This window comes from Patiria miniata, unplaced genomic scaffold (genome assembly GCF_015706575.1).
Source record: "Patiria miniata isolate m_02_andy unplaced genomic scaffold, ASM1570657v1 HiC_scaffold_7, whole genome shotgun sequence".
Taxonomy (NCBI): Eukaryota; Metazoa; Echinodermata; class Asteroidea; order Valvatida; family Asterinidae; genus Patiria; species Patiria miniata.
The window spans coordinates 33,050,427-33,072,699 of record NW_024037074.1 but is presented as its reverse complement, the minus strand read 5'-3'; the positions used below and the strand labels follow the sequence as shown (position 1 = coordinate 33,072,699).

The following is a 22,273-nucleotide window of genomic DNA, read 5'->3' as shown; positions in this document are numbered from 1 at the left end:
CAAATACACGCAACAAACTAACTTCCTCATCAAACATCTTTTGATACAAAACTTATCAGTAGCTTGCAAATTTACCAAAAATAGCCATGTTTATTTTTTTTTTCTGAAACCGACGGCCAAACAACTTTACAATATTAAAAAACAGAACAAACGTGAATGCATCTTGAAGTAAAGATGGGGCTAACCCATTAGGACATGTACTACATTGTAATAACAATGTGTACTTGTGTGTATTTATAAAACGCACATATCCACCAGTATTGGTGCTCAAGGCGCTACATCATTATCACCCTGCTCAGTGGGCCAATGAAACATTCTAAAGACAGACTCAGCTCCTCAGGTAGTATACAGTGTGATGCTGCCATTTCGGCGCAAAGCAGCTAAAGTTAATCACAGGCATGCAACTTGGAATTTTGGAAAAAACGGGGAAATTCCAAACCACGCAAGACTTTGTACGGTGTTTTTCAATTTGTAATGCCATTCCCGAGAAGTACAAACGAGGAAATCAGCGGATCCGAGGAAAAGTTGCATGCCTGTAATCACAATAACCGTCTCTGCCCTTGTAGGTACCCATTTACTCATGGGTGGGTAGTAGCAATGTGCGACAAAGTGCCTTGCCCAAGGGCACACACACCATAGCCGCAGGCTGGGCTCGAACCCACAACCTGCAGAATTACCAGCAGACCCCAAATTCGATGCTCCAGACCACGAGGCCACAGCACTCCACACTGTATTACATTGTGTTTATTCACTGATAAACCCATCAAACCGTAGAATGCTCGGGCAGTTTTGGGCGCTAAAGGGAGTAATTATACAGGCAGGGCCGTTTTGGGGAGTACAAATGGGTAAGTTAAAGGGTATTAAGTTATCAGGGAAACGTATTTCAGAATTTACCAAAAATTCCAGTTCTATATACAAACCCAGTAAGTCATATTTGCATAAAAATTGCAGGGAAAATTAAGATGGCAACATCAATATAGACTTTCAAATAAAAAATATCCCATTGTATCTGGAGGAGCACAATGGCTGACTTGGAAAAATGCAAATATAAACCATGGGATTAAACGTTTTCTTCTCAGCTTTTCAATTGTTTTTGGAGCAAATTTTCAGAAAGCTGGGACGGGGTGCTTGCAATGTACAATAGGAACCTGTCATTTTAAGAAATAATGTGAATTAAATGTTTGCCCAGAACTTCAATAGGGCTAAACTTTTAAGTCAATGATACTCTACCGAGTTCAATACAATCCCCCTTCACTATAAACTTTAGAAGAAAATAAATTGGGAGAGAAATGTCCAATTACGCTTTTGCTCAGATCTACAAAGAAATTCCTTTACAAAAGCAACCCCTCTCCCAGTTAGAAAATTAATTCCATGTGTTTACAAAAAAAATATCTTTCTCCAGCATCTTGTTTCACGTTTCCAGTCATCCTTTGTGTATACCTTCATCATGCACATAGTTTCCTGACAAATGTGTTGGAAACTTTACTTCGTTTCAAATACAGACAACTACAGATTTTGGATGTCATTTCTGTGCTTTGTCTTGGTGTCATTGTCAGTCACAGAATTTTTTTGTAATTAATTTTTTTAAGGTGTGTCGCTGTACACATGTTCTGTATCCAGAACTATTCTCGATCAAGACCACCAGTTGCATGCTTTACAACTCCGGAGAGAATGTCCTCTCAAAATAAGGGATTGTCAGGATCTCTAATTGGCGGTATACTGATGAATGAACATTAGCAGTAGCTCGACATCTAGTATCAGCATTCCTATCCGGCCGAAAGCGTACAAGTTGTCTGATGCACTTTCAGCAGCCTGTCTGGCGCCCTCAGTGGGTGCGTGCTGATTATCAAATTACTGGTACACATGCAGGGATGACATAACTTTCTGGATGCATATGCTGTTCATAGGGGTTCTAGTTTCGACATGCAGCCATTTTAAGACTTGGATGGTGTAGCAACTCAAACGAAGGCAAAGATCTACTCCAAAATTCTCACTTGTACACACTCCAAGAGCCTCGTCTTCTTAGGAATGTACACAGGGATACAAACATAACGTTGTTGAGCAATAAAATTACCAACGACTTGTTATCCACCTCGATGAATCTATACAACAGTACCATGCTTGGGCAATTTGGAGCGATGCAGGGAGTAATGCGGTTTGGAGTGGTACAGGAACTAATAAGTTAAGTTTCAAAGAGCTGTCAAATCGCCGAAGAAAAAGTCATGCAGTTGTTTGGCAGATGTGTCACATGCGCATGGAGCATGCTGGTGTCTCTTCCCTTTGTATACGACACTAGAGATTCCTCAGTAATCCATTTTCCAGCATTTGAAGGGCAGAAAATTTGCCAAACAGGCGACATCTAAATCCTCCGCAGACAAAAGATGTTGGGCCTCACGAGTGCAGAATGCCAATCTGCTACACCATTTGTCACGGCTGTTTTTCCTCGACGCACCCGTATACCCACCACTTTGTGACTCATATTGTCACACCGCTGGTCACACATTTGTTTTCCTTGATGTTCCAAACACCAAATGCTATGTGACTCATGTTACATAACTTTGTCACACCACTGGCAATACATCCTTGATACATCCGAATACCAATTTTAATGTTGTGAATTGCATAACAATGTTCTCATGTGACTCGTGTTACGGTGGGTTATTGCCACAAGGCGGCATAATTTCCGGACAGTCCTGCCGGTAGGGGGCCGCCGGCAACGAATAGTCTGGTTCCCGACTTATCATAACAGTGAGTGTATGCTGCGTTCTCATGTTGCTCCCCATAGAAATGCTGGAAATACATGTCGTCACGATTCTGGAACGAAAAAAAAAGACAAGAAGTAAAATCAGTTAGAGAACTTACCATGGTGATATTTTTTTTCTTCAATAAAGAAACCTAGGTCAAGTTTTTCAAGACTGGCATTTGCCTCAGACCGCTGAATGGTAATCAAAATTTGTTCATGGAAATGGTTTGTTCTTTTCTCTTTATAATGCTTTTTAGAACCATTCATGAGCAACATCAGAACAAAACACAGACACGAATGGCCTCTGTTTGGCCTCTGTTTTACTCTTAAAATTCTGTCACAGTTAAAATAGCGATTCACTTACTTCAAAAACAAAGCTGTAAGATTCTTGTATCAACTTTGATAAGTTTAGCAATGACAGGCTCCACGATGACCACAATTACACAGTGTTAAAAATAGTCCATTTTCAGCCACTACGCCACAACTTACGCCGCCTATTAATTGCTGCATAAGTTACGCCATAATTTGGCGCGTAGGTCAGAGACTTAATGCACTGCGACACTTTGGTCCAATGTGTCATAACTGAAATATTAAGCGACGCAAAATGCTGCACACTTATCACAATAAAATGTGGCGTAAGTGGAGTTATGCCATATGCGTCAAGTTTCATGAAACCGGCTGCTAGTCTCTTCTTACCAGGTGCCCCGACCCTGTCTGCAGGATGCATTCTCTCTTTGGCCGTGCCTCGTCTGGCAGATAGCGACGATTCCGGATATCAAAGAAGCGTAAGGTGCCCTTGCCAGTTCCTATAGTCACAATTTCTTCCCTGAAGCTGACGGAGCGAACACCTAAACACAGGAAACAGTGAGGGTGGAGATTAGCGTTTACCGACAGAGGACCCGGCGATCGACTTAGGGTTAATGATAACATGCTAGTAAGGTGTTTCAAGGACAGAATGTAGCACAGAATAATGAAGGCACGTGGGTCATTCTATAAATCTAGGGTCCAAAACAGAAAATTTCTGCCCGACAGGATCACTACGTTCATGGTGTGTTTCTGCCATTTTGGAAAACTCAACAAACGACGCGGGAAGACCGTTTGCCTTGGTTGCTTAAGTTTACCAACGTTGGTGGCAAACAGTCGGTTCCACTTGCACAAATATTGCCAATGACGGTGAGCGCTAGCATTGTTCGCGTAAGTGGAACAAACCCCTGTTCTGTGAATTTTGCCCCTTCGCACTGGTCCTTGTGCTCATGATTCGTAAGCAAGGCTGTCTTTGGTTTAGCAGTGGCTTACAACTCAAACAAGTTCGATCGAAAAAAATCTCGGAAGCTGCAAACCATCAAATTCGTGTTAAAAAAAAAAATCACTTTTTGACCCCAGTTACCCCATGATGACCTTTGACCCCAGTTTGGTCATGTGACAAGATGGGCTCAGCTACTGATACTTTTGACAAAGTCTGGTTGAAATCGGTCAAAATATGTGGCAGCAATAGACAATGTCAATGTTTAGTTACTAACTGACTAACTAACTAACTAACTAACTAACTAACTAACTAACTAACTAACGGACTAACGGAGAGACATGATGATTTGTTGAACTGCTATCCCTCAGCTAAAAGCAAAACAAAAAGAAAGAAAGCATGCAGCGTACCACTTCCCCGTTCCTTGGAGCAGATGGAGGCGATGGACTTCAGGGTGCGGGGATCTAGGAAGGTGACGTGGGACTGCGACCCCACGGCGTAGAGGGAGTTGTCCCGAGACAGCGCGATGCAGACATTCTCCTGACAGTACGTTAGATGCTCTACGTCCTTCTGATCAAATGACTCCATGTCGATGGTGTAGATGAATCCATTTGATGTCAGCACAGCAAGGTCCTACAAAAGTTGACGTGTTTTTCAGTGAGAGCGTCAGGGTTTTATATATTTCCTTTTCATTTTTCTGATGCTCGTAGCAATTAAAAAAACCATTACAGCAAAGCTTGTTGGAGATTTTTGTGTACATTCCTTCTTTCCAGTCTTCAAATGTACCAATAAAAGGAAGGGCATTAAAAACATTCGTCGACAAGTTTTGCTCTACAAACAAAAACCTGTGCGGTGAAAATTACACTTTACTTTGCAAAGTTGGACACAAGAGGGTGTTTTTGATAGTTAACTTGAGCAAGTTCAATGAAAGGCAATGGTCAACGATGATTCAAACCACTCTGATGAAATGCGTACTAGTCAAGTGAAAAGTCAAGTCGACTATTTAGAACTGCAACGGTTGCCCGCATCACCAGTAACAAACCACTGAACACATTTAAATTTGCAGCAGGGTGCCACGACCTAAAAGTTTTGACGACAATCAAGAAGAGATGGTTGCACTTTAATATTAACACACAGATTCAACGTTTAGTTACAAATCATACACAAGTCCAACCATGGTCCTCAAACTTGCTCTTTGCAGCTTCTGGGGGGGGGTGGGGGTGGACCTCACCTTTTTAAACTCGTTCACCTGTAGTGCCCTGACTTTGTCCTTGTCCTGGCAAGACTTGCGGGCAAGTTCCTTCAGACAGGTGTGGCTGGACACGTCCTCGGTTGAGCTGTACGCACTATCCTCACTCCCGCTGTGGTAGGATTCAAACCTGTCCGGAGAGGACGACCAGGACTCCTCGTCATCAGAGTAGTTGCGGACCGAGGACCCCCGAAACCTTCCTTTAGAGAGGTAGACGTTTTTGGACAGCGGCTTGTCTTCCGGGCTTTGCGTTTCGTTGATCGACCACAGTGCTATACTGGAATCTCTGGAACCTGGCGATGGAGGCATTGCAATTTTGTAAAAGCGGCCGATTTGGACTTTACTGTTTTACGAGTCCATTCACAAGTCCAGTCACAAAAAACAAGGGATGAACAAATGACAAAGGAATGCCTTTGTCAAAGCTCATTTGAATAGCGTGTGATTTGAACTGGGACCGGAGGACTTGTGATGGACTTGCAGGGACTTGTGATGGACTGGACTACATCCTTGGCCATTTAACGAAAAATGAACATGTCATGGATATTTCAGCAGTCTCACTGCTGCTAATGACAATCAAAGCCTACTGCATGTGCCAAATGTAGAATTGACCAGTGATTCTTCTCAAACCCATATCCAAAACATTCTCTGAGCAAGCAGATTAACAAAAAGACATGGCTAGCAATAGCTAGTCCCAGGGCGCAAAACATTATATTGCATCTATTCAGAATATAAGGCACTGGAAGTTGTTTCATGCATCTGGTCTGCAAAATTTTGCCCATTACGGGTAAATCCTTATCTGCTCCGTTCACAAGTACCCCCTCACCGGCAAAGAAAGTGCTGTTGGGGGTGACCGACCGACACCATCTTGCCTGACTGCAATTTTGCCGCAATGCGCCGGCGGCCGTACCACTGCGCATGTACACAGTACAAATCCCCTGGTGTACGTGCGTCACACACAAGAAACGGTGCGTGTCAACCAGCTAAATGTCCCGCCCATTGCTAGGTAAAAGGGCGCCCTCTTTCGTTGGCGCACGGAGCCCATACAATAGCACTGCCCAGCTTTCGACACTAGCCAACAACCACGCTATTTTCACAAGTGACAGTCGGGGAGTGAGTCAGTCAGTCAGTGAGTGAGATAGGTGCAAAGAGGGCCATAAGGAACTCTAAGACCAGCAAAAAACAGGTTTCCCAAAAGCTTTGATATTCTTTAATAATTATTCTTACCTGTTACAAAATACTGGTCGTCTAGCCACGCGATGGAAAATATCCAATCTTCATGACAGTTCTGCAAGGAACAAATTACACAATATTTTACAATTGATAGGTTGCAAAACAAAAAAATAATTGAAGTCTTTGGAACAATTTGGTTCACTGCAATCCTAGAATGCCAATCTAATCTGGAGGCTTAGTAGGAAGACACTGAAGTATCAACTTAACAAAGGTATAGTCCATCATTTGTGATTGGTGCATTTTGTTCGTTTGAAGCAACAAAAGTGCTCAAAATCTAAAGAAGGGTGCTGAACAACTAACCTGATGAAGTTTCAGCTCGGCTTCAGCTGTATATTGCGAGAAAAACAACGATCTAGGACCTCGATTTCAAATCAAAAGTTGCTGAATCATGTTTTGAATTGGGCCTGAATTCAGCGTCCGAGACACGTTCTCACTGAGCCGATTGCAGCAACGCGATGTGGCGCACTGATCCGATGAATTATAGCAACCGGGCGCGCCTGTGCGTCGTGTCAACGCTTGTACGCGCTTCGCCGAATAAAAAAAAAAGGAACTACTAACAGAAATTTCCAACGGTGCGTCTTAAGACGCACCACTGGAAAGGCCTTCTTTTGTTGATTTCTTCAAAATGACAGCATGCCATAAAGAACAATTTCAGAGGGAGATTGGTCCCCTTTACTATCTTTCAACCAAGTATGTTTTTCAACAAGTATTACGTCAGTTACTTTTTGGATAGCTGCAAATGATGGACTGTAGCTTTAAAGCTGTGAAAGCAGTCGGCTTTGTGCAGTCTCAGGAGCAATAACAGACCCGCAGCATAGAGCGCCCTCACCGAGGCAGTATTTCCTCATCTGTGATAGGCACCAGTAGACACTTTATACCTTCATTGTCACTGAATTTAAAAAACAAAAACCTCTCCTCCACGAGGGCGCTCTGTGGAGCGGGTCTTCCCCCCCCCCCCCACCACAACCCCATTCCATACTCACCTCACCGAGATACACGGGGTCAAACGAGGGTAATTTGTAGAGGGCGACATTGTCCGGATTGTCCGCGCCGGTGGCCAGCAGCGTCTTGCTGGGGTTGATGGCTATGCTGTGGATGCCACCGAAACTCAGCGACTGAGTATACAGACCGTTCTCAAAGATACGGCCCGTCCGACTCTTGATAACCGGTAGCCTGCACTGCTGACCGGTGTACACATCTAGCACAATCAACTAAATCATCAAAAACAAACACAGATACAAATGAAATAAGCACTAACATGTAGTTAAAAAAAAACTCAGAATCACTATGATGAATGTACACAAGAATGTATTGTGTGCCCCCTCCAAAAAAGTGGCCCCCTACAAGTGCTCCCCTGCAAATGGGACAGCAGTTATGATACTGGATGTTACTGATAGTGAGTCCAAAAAAGAGCTATATTAAATTACTAGAGCGCTAACTCGATGTACAAAGTAATGCCTGACGGGTGCATCCATGTTTGTACACAAACCTATGGAGAACTAGCAATTTTGTACGGCTTTTGTACGGCTATTTGCATATCTGCGTTTGTATTCCATACCAGTGCGTTATCGAAGCCGATACGCCCAAAACCGAAACGCACGATCAGCAAATGAGCGTGTCATTTTGCTCTATGCAAACAGTGCAACGCGTGCGCGTATTCACTGCAGATGCTTTTTGCCGTGACGTTTTTTGAACTGTCATGACCTGCTTAAGTTGTTTGCGCATGTTCTACTTGCGCGTTGCATTTAGAGTACACTTTCAAAATTCAATCCATCCGATTTCATTATGTTCTACAAACACGCACATGAATTCAAAATGTCTGCGCCCAGGATGGCTTCAAAGCGTCTCCGCGCACAAGAATGAGGAGTTAGCGCTCTAGTAATTTAATGTAGCTCTATGGAGTCCAATCAAATAACAGCACAAACTGTTGATATGATCCGTAACCCTTTCCTGAGCTGCATAAGTCACTGGAGGGGTAACTGCATGCTGCCTCAATCCTTCAAAATCTTCCAACAATCTTTTAAGAGGTTGGAGTAGTGCAGATGAAATCCAGTATAATGTAGGCCTCAATTATGCATGGCTGAACATAAACAATGCAAGGTACAGCTTAAGACCTTGGCTCAATGCATCCTCCAAAATCCACCAGCACTTCAAATACATACAGCCAAAATCCTCCAAAAAGCGCCTAGTTGATTTTAGAGGATTGGGGAGGGTTTAATGGGGCGCTGTGGTCCAATGGTTACGGTGTTTGACTCGTGTGCCGTGGTGCATGGGTTCGAATCCTGACCGTGGGAACATGGTGCTTGTGCTCTTGAGCAAGGCACTTTACCATTATTGCTTCGTCCTTCGGATGGGACGTAAAGCCGTAGGTCCCGTGTGTTGTGTAATGCACGTTAAAGAACCCAGTAACACTTATCGCTGAGAGAAGGGGTTTGCCCCGGTGTTTCTGGCAGTGGCTGCAATGTGCGCCGCAGCACCTTGTAAACCATTATAAGATGCTACATAATGAGTCTCATATTTCTCATAAACTTTATTTACCTTTCTTTAATAATTGACATAATTTCCAGCGCCTTGAGTACCTAATTGTTGGTAGATACGTGCACTGTATAAGACTCCATTATTATTATTATTATTAAATGGACTATCTCTCTTTTTTACCTTATTGCACTTGGTTCCAAAGACAACCTGTCTGTCTGACAGCCATTCCGAGGCAAAGACTTTGTTGGTTGTTCCGAGCGATATTTCCTTCTCCCTAAGAAGATATGGTAACTTCTTGGCCGCAAAGGAGTCCAGCTTCCGTGAAATCCTTGGTGTTTTGCCTATCTGTCTCTTCTGTGTATACTGGAACACCGAAACTTTGTCCTCGTAACCAGTGTCCCCGAACTGCTCATAGTCACACTCCATTGAGGCGTTCTGGCTCATAGGGAATCGGCAAGCTGCACTTTCTCTGAATCTCCCTGCACTTTGTATGCCTTCAGTGGTGGGGTTCTACATCTAGAGCTGCCTACATGTGTTTCTGACACGAAGACAAAATACCAAATACCTTCACAGGTTATGTCAAACATTTCTACGGAGGAAAACTCTAACATGTAGTGACGGAAAGATTTCCATATACGAAGTTCACTCAACACCCTGTGTACAAACCCTATGAGATTGGACTGAAAAATTCTAAGTGTTTTCTAAGAAAATGCTTGTATTTTCTCACTGCTCAAATTGACTTTGGTGACATGAAATTGCTATCTAGGGGCTTGTTAGTCAATACAGAGGAAAATTAGTGAACTTCGCATATGGTAATCTTGCCCTTTGGCTAAAGGCACTAGTACGCACAGCCATGTCACAAAACAGTATACATTTAAAACATGGGTTGATAGTCGATATTAACTCCCCAAGGTTTTGGAAGTTGACAGACTAGTTCCTGAGGCGAAGCTGAGGGAATTACTAGTTTGTCAACTTCAAATACCTCAGGGAGCTTATATCGACTATCAACCCTCAAATCATGTTTTATTTGTTTTACAATACCTCATACATATTCACAAAAATTTCATGAAGTTATGCACAGATTTTCGGCAAAATGTTGTTGTGCGTGTGCTTCATGCATAGCACTAGGGTGATGTTCGTGCGTGCGCTCTCTACCCCATGCGCTAGTTCCACGATTGCTTTGTAAAGCGCATGCGTAGTAGACTAGCGCAACTAGCGTACTGGTAACCGGTGGGATAGTCTACTACACATGCGTATTTAACCTCGCGTGCGCACTTGGTAAACAGCTAAACTAGCGGCCGACACGTGATGGTGAATGGACCAGTGAGAACTCGGCTCTCGATCATGAATATGTATGAGGTATAGTAATCATTGATAATGATGCATCCCGATATGCATGGTTGTTTGCAAAACACGTCAGATGTTACATGATCGACCCCTAGATGCAATCTGCATGTTTAATCTGGTAGTGTTCGGTTTTGAACTGACCGTGTGTACGGTGGTGGTGAAAACTGGCCCTAAATCCCTTGATTTGAAGCGCAAAAATGATCTTGTGTACCACTGAATCCCCAGTTTGTCTTGGACACCTTGAGAAGCCAGCAGGCAATTTATAAGGTATTTCTTCGTGTCTTTGTTGTCATTTTGGCAACATTTTGAGTTGGATGTGTGGCAAATTATGAAATTGGGGTTTTACTGCATACGTTTTCCTGGGGCACTAGTAAAGCCAATCCAAACCAAAGTTTCAAAACAGGAGTTCTAATGCCCCAGTTACTGGGTCTACAGTGAAGGTATATGTTACGCTGCATTATGGGACAGTTTTCGCTACACAAAATCCCCTTTCCTAGCGCGAACTATCCCAGGATGCAATATGCACATAACCTTCACTGCACACTTCAGATCTATCCGTAAAAGCGTTCATGGACGCACCCACTGACCAAGCAGATTAGATCAGTTGAGTAGGCCTGCCTCCTAACCCTCAGGGCCCCGCCGATGGAGCAGCCTGGTAGAGTCGGGGTCTTCAGTGAGAGCTTGAATCTTGATGGTGTCATGTAGTTACAGACCCTGTTCCTATAACTTAAAGAGAAGAAAAATCACCTTTTAGGTTTACTGGACCTACCAAACTAACGTTAGTAAAATTCAAAGCCATCAGGAGTATCATGGACATTTAAGAGGGCAGGATTTTAATATTTGAGGGAATTTTTTTTGTTAAAAGGAGGGTGAAAAGGACAAAAGGCAACATTTAACAAAAAAGTAAAGATGACGATCACTGCGACGCACCGTGAACATAGTGAATGTGCGAAACCCTGTTGATTAGCATAGAATCATCAGTAAAAAAATGCGTAAGCAAATTACATTTTCTACCCCAAAAAATACCACGCAAATTAATTTTGTTTGGGGTCATTATAATTAAGATTGTCGGCTTTGTTAGGTTTCAAAACTCATTTTGGAATATTATTAAGACACTTCCTGACTCCAATGACTTTATGTCTAACTGAAACTTATAAAATTAAAAAAAAATCAGCCAGTTTTTCATCCGTGCCCGCTTCCTTTTTTTCACTGCTTCCTTTTTTTCCCCGCTTTTTTTTTAATCTATACATTTGCAATGGGGGGGGGGAGGGGGGCCTTTATTTTGCAAGCCTATATAGTATTATATTGTCTATTCATTTGTTTCCAACAAAATTGTGGCTAGGGCACCTACGATGAGAAGGCCCCTTTGTATGACGCTATGATTTTATGAAGTATCATCAGACCCCTTGCCTGACTCTACGCACTCACCTTTAAATGGTATTGGCAATGTGCACATCGCAAAGCGTTACCTGCATAAATTACTGAGGATTCAAGGATATTGAATTGATGAAAGGGTTAGGCCTACATGTATCCTGCCGCCATCATAATTCGCGCATATTATTATTAATATTCGCATACCTTTCCCATCGCATAATTATTTTGTTTACAATACGCTCTTTTAAAGTCTTTACGTAATTCAGGTCACTTCTCTTTCATTTGCGTTCAAGATGTGGAAAATCAAGGCAATACCGTTGAATATTTACATAATATTTTATAAGCAGATAATAAATTAATCTGAGTAGGCCTATTGCATGTACTATTGGCCGACACAGTCACTGTTCATTGCTCACTAGGGGCCTACTGCCTATTTTTGTACATTGTTGATGCTGCATGCTACGCTGGACTATCTTCATGATCTTATCGTTTGACATGACTGATCTTGTATAATCTAGAATATGCTGAGAGATTTGTTATTTACAACCAGTTGTGAGAATAAACAGCAACTTAGTCACCTACATCGTAAGACTTCGTAATTTCTGGAATTTACCAGTTTTCAAGTAGAAGCCGATGAAGTTCAGCCGTTACAAAATTGGGTACGTTCTCATCATACGTACGCTCTATGTAAAATCGCCGCAATGCGCGCTGACAATTCAACCTCGTCACCTCGTCACGATATGGCAATGGCCCTATTCATTTTACCAACGATTTTACTCTGAATGAAATCGTGTCCTGCACGAGTTCGTGTAATGATTCCTTTCGCGCGCGCGCGCCCCCATCATGCATGTGTTGTGCCCATTCTTGAAAATCACGCATTCTCGAGAATGGGCATGCACATTCTTGAGAATGTGCAACTGGATCCTTGCTCAATCTTGGCAGAAAATAACTCTTCCAGATTGAGCGCACATTCTCGAGAATGCGCGACAAGATAACGGTCTTGTCGATGCCGAGCACCGGCTGCGCTTGGCAAGTTTATATGAATCCTCGTTCACTGATTCTCAATAATTATACTGTTGCAACGCAAGGCGCTGAAAAGTAGAGTGGATATGATAAGTAAAGGCGTATTAATATGGGGGGGGGGGGGACCGGGAAAATATAAGAGACATAATAATACTAGTGCAAAGAATTCAGATTTTTGGGATAATAAAAGCAGGGGGGGGGACGTAAGAATGAAGAATGTGAAGAATGAGAATGAATACTGCGACATCCCATAGTGCTAATGCTATTTCCCATTTAAATTGCCACCAATTTATTGTTCACATCCCACCATAACGTCGCAGAGCTGGATTCTATCTAGTCAAAAGAGCAATTTTGGCAGCTTCTGGACATCGTTTTTTTTTTCGTGGCACGCATATGATACATGCAGGGACTTGTAACTTGTCTAGCCTAAACAAAGCACTTCCCAGACTAGTTCCCAGTCCTCTGTTATTACAAAACTTCCCATAGTGGGCAGAAAAAAGCATTCATAAATACCTCAGACAGTTTAGCCATTCCTATTGGTCGAGAGCCCGTCACGTGGCCGGTATTAAACGGATGATAAAGACATGGCTAGCTGGTCTTAAACACTTTTCCAGTGTCACAATAAAATGTGGACTCCTAAAAATCCAGTGCCTCTTATCGTTTCATTGGTTGAACGTTCACAATCCTCACGTAGGCATGCGCAACACTACCAGGGAGTTAGAATTTTATAGTTCTAAATTCAAAACGCAACGCGCCAGGTGCGTTCTGCGCGACATCGCGTAGAACATGATACGCGCGCGTCAATCTCCATAAAAGGGTTGTTTTCATCTTACTCGCCAGCTGAACACTCCATTATTTTGCAGGAGGGATGTTTCAAAAAGCATAAAGTGAATTTGTTGAACAAAATCGGGATGTTTTGAACGAATTATATGATTTTTTTTACCGAAAAGGTATTTATGAATGGGAATAAATATGTACTCCGTCGGTATTTATCACTCTGTTTAATACCACTTAGAGTCTGGGTGCTGATAATTATTTACCCTCGCCTCCGGCTCGGGTAATTATCAGCACCCAGACTCTAAGTGGTATTAAACAGAGTGATAAAAACCTCCGGAGCACACATTTATTCCCTTAATAATAACAGGTTTAATTTGATTCAAATTATCGTAGTTATACGAGTACAGAAGCATAGCACATTTTCTTTCCTCTTTATATGAATTGTTTCCCTTTAAACCGCTATACAATTCATTTAACATAATTATGTCGTGCAATGTTTGTTAAGATTGGGCAAAATTCATAAATTGTGCACGTGATATTCCCACCCAATCTTAAGAATGAGCGCTCATTCTTAAGAACGCGTGCTCGTTCTTAAGAATGGGCGCTCATTCTTAAGAATGCGCGCCCATTCTCGAGAATGTGCATGCCCATTCTCGAGAATGCGTGATTTTCAAGAATGGGCACAACACATGCATGGTCCAGTATACGTCTAGGTGCGCTGCAGTGTTGATGGTCAAGTAAACTGATTGTGCTTTTATGTTTCATGCAGCCTGCAGGTAGGTGGGGATTATTGACCCAACATTTTCCAAATAATATTTATTTAAATGCACCTTGGAGTGCAGTTCTTAATCATGATTTTCCACATTTAAGGCCTTATTTGGGTCGCTGTTTAAACTGGTAAAGTGGTATTAAAAATTATAAACGTCAGGTAAATGACTAAATCTCATTACGTTGGGGGCGCTATAACGTTTAGTGGGTTAGGCTAAAGAAAATATTTGCTCATCATAATTATACTCGGCTCTGCCCTGCAAACAGCTGGGCGCTGGGAAGGGCTGATGCAGCTTCAAAGAATAGGTCTTTAAATGTTTTAATTTATGATCAGCGCTAGTCCGAAAATTTGGGACTCTCAATACTGTATGAGAGTCCCAAAACTTAAGGTATCCATATCGTGCAAATGTTTGTGCTGCATAATAAAACCAGTGTGAATCAAATTTGCAAGCTTCTTACTCACTACAGTTTCTTCAATAGGCCTAATCCCCGAAACTTTTGCCTCGCAAAGTTGCTGTTGTGAACATTGCATCACCAAAAATTCAGCTTTTAATTCTAATTTTGCAGAGAGTTATCGAAATTCATACCGTACGTGAGACATCACGTTGATGTGTACTGCAATGCATTATGCAAAAAGACTCCTCAGCTATAACATTTTCATCGTGTAGATAAAACAGCGCCCTCTTGTTGATCTGAGTGAATGCAAAATGTTTCATTTTTTAACAGAGGGCGCTATGTTCATTTGGCCATCGATTAAAAAACAAGTAAGCTGCAAGGCTCTACCTACACCTACCCAGAATACATTGGGAATCACACACACATTTCCAGAGCATGGAGATTGAGGTGGATAGTTTTTGAACTGCCAAAAACTTGCCTTAAAATTGGATTTAAGGTCTCAGATTTCGCAGGTGACATGCTTGCAACTATATCATTTTGATGTATGTGTTGTGTGGGCATTAATTAGCCTAATGGTGAGTAAAAAAAACGTCAGTAGTAATTTTGCACCTTTTTATGCACTCACGGTCCCAGTCTGGATCTGCGCTAGCCTGAGTAACTCCAGCCAGCTCTAATGCCGCGCTTTATGCGAAAGGCATTATGTTTATGATAGGCATTAATGCCTATCACATATATGCATTAGAGCTGGAGTTACTAAAGCTAGATCTTCGCATGCAGCTATCACATACGTATGATAAACAGCAGTAGCGCTGCATGCTACGACACAGGTCATGCAAAATGTATCCAATGAGAGCTTAAACTAAAAGAAATCAACCCTTCCAATACCAGCGTCCTGTTTGCGGGAGGGGGGGGGGGGTGTTATAAGCAAAGAAATGAGAAAAGAAAGGACTGACTGGATCGACTGGTGAGCATTATTACCAATTATTACTGGACTCTCTCTGCATTTGAAAAGGAGCTGGAGGAAGTCGTACTTGAGCGGCATTTATGTGGCTAGATTCAAGACATCAGATTGGGGGGGGGGAGGGGGGGTGTCGGCAGTTTTTAATTTACTAGTGCAAGTAACTATGCCATGGGTGATTCACATTAGCCTACTTTTTAACATTTGGACATGATCTCGCTGTTCTGGCGACAATCATCTAACGTTCGCTAGATCATGTCCAAATGTTACAAAAGGGCGATTCAGGTATTAAAGGCCCGGCTATTCCAGTTCATTAAGTGTAATGCCATTTCAACTAAACCACACCAACTACACATGGAGTAGCAATAAAGGAACCGAAGTAGCATTACTCAGACTACATGTACTTGAAGAACAAAAACGTGTACTGTGATGATGTAGTCTGAAAATTTTGAGACTCTCAATACTGCATATGAAAGTCCCAAAACTTAAGGTATCCATATCGTGCTAAAGTTTGTGCTGCATAATAAAAACCAGTGTGAATCAAATTTGCAAGCTTCTTACTCACTACAGTTTCGTCAATGTTCCCCGAAACTTCTGCCTCGCAAAGTTGCTGTTGTGATCATTGCATCACCAAAAATTCAGCTTTTAATTCTAATTTTGCAGACGATGTAGGCCTAAGACTAGTTGGTCCTAAAATTTTGAGACTACGTACTTGAAATACTGTGCACAGGCCTGCATATTACAGTTCACGGCAAGATTACCATATGCCAAGTTCACTAATTTTCCTCTGTATTGACTAACAAGCCCCCACATAGCAATTTCATGTCATCAAAGTCAATTTGAGCAGTGAGAAAATACAAGCATTTTCTTAAAAAACACTTAGAATTTTTCAGTACACTCTAATAGGGTTTGTACACAGAGTGTTGAGTGAACTTCATATGTGGAAATCTTTCCCAGTTCACATAAAGTGAAGCTGTTTTGAGGAAACCAGGGTGCTTTGTGCAATCCTGAAGCATACAACCTTTTTCTGTACTCCCAAAGCAAAGTTGTGACTTGAATAGAAAATACACATATGTTCAGTGGCCTGTTGGAATTAATGCTTGATTGCGCATAATGGAAGACGACAAAAGCTTTGAAGGGAAAAAGCAGAGATTGCCCCATTTATCTTTGCTTACAGCTATTCTTCAAAGGTTCCCTTGATGAAGGTCTTTGATTGCAGGGAACAAAAGATGTGGCCTCGGAGTATATTACATTCAAAAGGACTTATGTATAGTTAATAAAAAAACAAGATTGAACAATATTGCCAACTTTTCTCCAAAGTAAAAAAAGGCTTAGAAGATAACTACTTAAGGGTGACAATCGGTGTGCTGGAGTAGGCTTAATACGTGGGAATTAAAGTTTTACAAAAGACTTTTACAGCTGTAAAGATAAACAGTGACAGTGATAAAACAAAGTGACTATAAATTGTGATAAAACAAATTGTGGATGGTGTAAGCTTCAGCCTGCTTTTGATTTTTGTTTTTTATCTTCGTGCTTTTCAGGACATTTTTAGTGCATCTTCATATTGGTGATATTTCTTCATCATGAACGGCGCCAGAGCTTCCCCGGTCGTGCTGGATTGTGGAACATTGAACTGCAAAGCTGGGTTTGCTGAGATCTCCAAACGGGCCCCAGATTTTGTGTTCCAGACCTGTGAGCCATTTCAGAGCTCCGATGCCGGCGAAGCACCCAGCCCCATTCAAAATGGGCACATTGAAGACTGGGACAGCATGGAGGTGCTTTGGGACCACATTTTCAAGGAGAAGATGAAGATTGATCCCTCGGAGCATTCTGTGCTTCTCAGCGAGCCTGACGGGAACCTCTCCGAATCCCGCAAGAAGAGCCTCCAGGTTTTCTTTGAGAGATTCAAGGTGCCGGCCTTGCATCTTGCCAACCAGGGAATGCTGTCGCTGTACTCCATCGGTCAGGCAAGTGGACTGGTCATCCAATCTGGCCACGGTTTTACAAACGTAATGACGGCCCGCGACGGGCACCGGCCAACCTTTGGAAGGGTACCGCTAATGTACGCGGGCCGCAAAATGACCGAATACACCCAAGAAGTCATTGCGGCATCCCTGAGGGAGCAGTACAGTCTCGACATCAAGACGGTAGACTTTGAACTAGCTGAAAAGTTCAAGGAGGAACATGGATATGTCCGAATGCAGGGAGAAGGCAAACCATCTCGCAACATGGTCGCATTGGACATTAGGGGCAAGACGTATTCTGTTGATGCAGGGGAAATAGGTGCCAAGATTGGAGAGGCTCTTTTTGACCCATCTGTTTTGGGTCTGTCCTGTTTTGGTAAGCTGAGGCTGAAGTAACACTAACTCAGAACAGTGCTCTCTTGCCGTTTCTTTATACAATTTCTTTTTTCATTTAAGGCCAAACAAAAAAAATGGTGTGTTTACGGTAACGGCCTGAAAAAAATCCAGGTAGGTAGGTAGGGAAATAATTTTATTTTGTAATCTTTTTTTTCATTTCAGTTCTGCATGCCCATGCGTGTTCTTTCGCAAAAAATTGTACAAAACCACTATTCAAACATTGAAGATATTCAATCGGTACATTTCAATCCAAATTAATTCGTTTTGTCGGCCAGGGTTCTCCCCAGGATTTTTTCAAACATGTGGGGGAAGATTTGCTGTGATTCAACAACCCGAAAATGTTTGAACTTTAGAAGCTCTCTGGTGTATTTTAGAGCAAATCTGGGGGTCTTATCTTAAGATTTGTCCTTGAAATTCAGAGGAGATCTTGTAGGTCACTAATTTTTTTGTAATTAAAGAAAAAATCAAAATTGTTAACTAAAATTTTTTTTTAACATTTCACAACCTGTGTTTCACTGCTTCCTAACTACAAAAAGTATGAATTACATTTACATGTAAGTTTCAAATTAAGAAATTAAGGTGGAGAACAAAATAACTTTTTCTTTCCGATTACATGCCTTTCAAAATAGTGTCAGTTGGTCGGAAAATTATTTCGCCAATTTTTTTGGGGGTGCTGATTAATGGAGCATCATTCGTACTAATCATAGAGCAAGGAATCATGTTTATTTTGTGCCTGGATTATTTTCATTTGCGCCACGAAAATTATCAAGACTGGCTATCAAAAGTGATTAAAACTTGCCTCACCTAATTAAAAATATATTTGAGGTCGGTGATTCCACTTTATGCTTAACATACATCACAGCCGCTGGCACCGCCAACATTCCCCCTGGCTGGCCGAACATCGCGCCGTGCTCACGGCCCACGTGGCCGAAAATCTTGCACTACTGCAGAAACACGCTACGATGTTTCGCCACAAGTTCGAGCTTTGCAATCTCGTCATTATTTTTAACCCTAACTCCCCAGCCTAATTTACTAGGAACCATACCCATTCAGGCAAATTCCAACACCCACATGGGAAATTGTACACACACACTGTTGGACTTAGTTTCTGGAGGTATGCCAACCCCAGTGTAAAAGACCATCTGTTTAGGGGAACTGTACCTATCCCAACAGATTTAAACACTAACCTACTGTTGGAGTTTGATTGGTTATGGGCAGTTAGGGTTAATGGAAAACACATACACAGAAAATAAAGATCACGTTCTGTGAATAAATTCGCAGAAATTCTCTTTCTCCAGCGATGTTTGTTTGGTAATATTTTTACGATCCAACTTCGGCCCACTACATCATCATGCTGTATGGAATGATACGATGTATGGACCGGAGAGAGGCAGTAGTCACTGGTTCCGGTCCTTCATCATAGCATTGATTCCGTTAGCTGGGGAAGGGAACCAGTGTACCATGCTGTATGTTAGCTGGGTGCTGCTGGTGGTCGACAGAACACGTCATCGTGTGCATTTTGATCACACATGCATCAGAAAAACAGGATTTTGGTCAAGATTTTGCATGTCAAGATGAAATAATAGCGTATGTAACGATCAAATTGTACATTTTAATGGCGTGTATGATAATTATATTGTGCGTATCAGGGGCTAAAACAATGTGATCGGCATTTTTGTCAGCGTATCGTGGGAAGAATCATGCCGTCCGTCGGCCAGCCAGGCGTACCGGTTCACCCTGATGCGTTTGTGCAAAAATAATCGGTAGCAAAAAATCGTACTTCGTAGAGAATTCAAGTTTTGAGATCGTCGCGATTTTTGCATGTTAACACAGGTATGTTTGTGTCAAATCATGGTCAGATTCAAGTGTGGAAAATGGTTTTTGTTATTGGCAAATAATTAATAGTACCGTGAAATGTTTGAAATTTGTCAATTATCAACCTTCAAAATGGCAATAAAAAGTTTGAGGTCGGCAATTTGGCCGAAAAAATTCCAGGTCGGTCGGGTTACCGTAAACACACTATTTTCTTTGTTTGGCCTAATGCATTGTGTGATGTAACCTACTCTATTAAAAGAGAATTTTCGTTCTGAAAAAAAAAAGAAGTACGTCATTAACTTGAAGTTCAGTTAGTCTTCTCTGATTGTCATCAGGAGATGATGACAGTATTAATATCAAGTTATCCTGAGAGTTTTGAAGTTGTAGAGTTATCAATTGCATTTGGTGTATCCATAAACTTCTTCCAATTTGTATAATTTTTCTTTTATTGGGTAAATATCAGCCATGTGTCATTTGCCTTTGAAAGGCCTTTCTATTAGATTTCCAGTCGATGATGGAATGTCTTTATTTATCTGGGAAACAAAAGATGCATATGTCAAAATTCACTTTAGGCCAAGTAACAAAAAGTGTTTAGCGTCCCCGCCTGCTTCCTTTTTAGAGGCCACCTCCATTTTTTAATTTATTTTTTAACGAAAAAAATTATAGATTTAAAACAGTGACATCATTTTGGCCTCTTTGTCTGTTGCATCTAGCCCAAATAAAGCTGGTATGTCATTTCCTGAGTCCAAGGGCGGCCATTTAAAAGAAAAGCTGGCAGCCATCTTGAAAAATAGCCTGGTCGGGCGGGCCATTTTGGAGGGGAAAAAAGGGCCTCCTCCTTCCTTTTTTTCAAAAAGGCAGGACGCTAAACATGCCTTAATCCAAAAATCTAAAATAGATATACTTTTTTCACTACTTATGATTACATTTTGTATTATATGTAGGGAGCTGCACAGTTTGCAAGATGCAAATATTATGGATTTTCCCAAATTTGTAACTTTGACAATTTTCAAATTGATTGTAATTTCTTTTTTTTCTGCAGACAATTAGTACAACTTTCAAAAATTGAGGTGAGCTTGACCGAATTTTAAATTTTCTCTGCTTCCTCAATGGCAGGTTTGGCCAAGGCCGTGATGGAGAGCATTGAATTATCTGATGATGAGGACTGGATGGACGAAGTCTATCTCAAGAATATCCTGCTAGCCGGAGGGAACACCATGTTCAAGGGCTTGCAAGAAAGGCTTTCCACAGAAGTCGACAAAATGAAGTTCCAGCCGTTTATGACGGTAAGAAATGCAACTTCATGTATTTATGACATAAGATGATTGAACCAGTCACAAAAAGTGAGTCAGTTGTTGCCAGAGTTGGCAGTTGTTAGGCTAGGTCTTTGATAACTACAACTTTCTGGCCACATGCTGACAACAGACATTATCTTCAAGCAAACTTGTATCCTCGATCCTGATCGGTCAATTCATGGCAACAACAGTGTGATATTACAGTCGAATCTCGTTAGTACAAACTCTGTTATTACAAAATTCTGGTTATAACAAACATAAAGCCTTAGTCCGGACTGTGCATTTATGTGCACAATGAATGGGACTGATGTTCCTCTTAATACAAAATTCTGATATAACAAACAATTTGGTTAGGTCCGAATGAGTTTGTATTAACGAGACTCGACTGTATACTGTATCGCACGCCCCGCACGGTCCATATCGCACCATGCGTTTTGCGTTGTTCTAAGATGCAAGCGACATTCCAGCTGCGTGTGCTAAACTACTAAAAGGTTCGTGTAAAGAGTGCTAGTTCCAAAGAGCTATATTGGCTAGTTCCAGCTTTACTGCACGTCAAGTTTGCTTGAAGCTAAATTCGTTATCACGCTCGCACTCGTGCAACACGGGGAAAGTATAGCGTCTGTGTCCCACACATTCGGCCGAGTGGTATGTGGGACACAGACGCTGTGTACTGGTGTTGTGTGCTGGTGTGTTTATACATACATGTGTGAAGTGAAAGTCTATGGAGTAAGACATTTCAATTGAAACGAGGAGAACAATTGTAGGGAAGAATGGTGTACAATAGTGGTACCCAAAAAGTACCCGTAATACGTACAGATGCCATGTACTTGCAAGCTTGAAACCAGTGAAATCTACGAGTCACTTACCCTGTTTATAAGGTTTCAAGTCTAGTCTTAAGGAACCCCACCCTTAAGAGTTCTTTCTCTGTGTTTGCCTAGATGCAATGGACAACAGTGTGTTTAATCCAGTAATATATTAGCACATTTTTCACGATGTAGACTTTTGATTTGTATCTGTGGTTCTCCCGCCTTTCCAGGTAAATGTAAAAGCACCACCGCACCGTGCCTTCTCCAACTGGGTTGGTGGTTCTGTCATAGCCTCCCTTCCGACCTTTGACCCCTGCTGGATCACGAAGCAGGAGTATGAAGAGTACGGCCCAGATATTTTCCGGCGAAAATGTCTGCCATACTAAAAAAAAAAAAAAAATTTAAACTATC

At 41.8% G+C, this 22,273-nt stretch overlaps 2 protein-coding genes across 5 annotated transcripts; one reads left to right on the top strand and one right to left on the bottom strand.

Moving 5' to 3' along the window:
* Window positions 1-2,236: 2,236 nt before the first annotated feature.
* LOC119745749 (DDB1- and CUL4-associated factor 12-like) lies at window positions 2,237-12,422 on the bottom strand. 4 transcript variants are annotated; one of them, XM_038222324.1, is made up of 9 exons: window positions 12,278-12,422; window positions 10,870-11,016; window positions 9,124-9,481; window positions 7,449-7,676; window positions 6,460-6,520; window positions 5,218-5,528; window positions 4,397-4,619; window positions 3,440-3,591; window positions 2,237-2,814 (listed from the first exon to the last, which is right to left on the bottom strand). In XM_038222324.1, exons 3-9 carry the CDS (start codon window positions 9,385-9,387, stop codon window positions 2,659-2,661), a joined length of 1,395 nt encoding a protein of 464 aa, XP_038078252.1. In that variant the 5' UTR covers window positions 9,388-9,481; window positions 10,870-11,016; window positions 12,278-12,422; the 3' UTR covers window positions 2,237-2,658. The 4 variants fall into 4 exon arrangements, with proteins under 4 accessions (XP_038078252.1, XP_038078254.1, XP_038078253.1 ...); XM_038222326.1 differs by having other exon boundaries at window positions 10,878-11,016; XM_038222325.1 differs by having other exon boundaries at window positions 12,247-12,402.
* Window positions 12,423-14,132: 1,710 nt separating this feature from the next.
* On the top strand, window positions 14,133-22,273 carry LOC119745746 (actin-3-like). Its single transcript, XM_038222317.1, has 4 exons — window positions 14,133-14,240; window positions 17,128-17,926; window positions 20,878-21,047; window positions 22,093-22,273. The coding sequence occupies exons 2-4, from the start codon at window positions 17,170-17,172 to the stop codon at window positions 22,246-22,248; spliced, it is 1,083 nt and encodes a 360-aa protein (XP_038078245.1). The 5' UTR covers window positions 14,133-14,240; window positions 17,128-17,169; the 3' UTR covers window positions 22,249-22,273.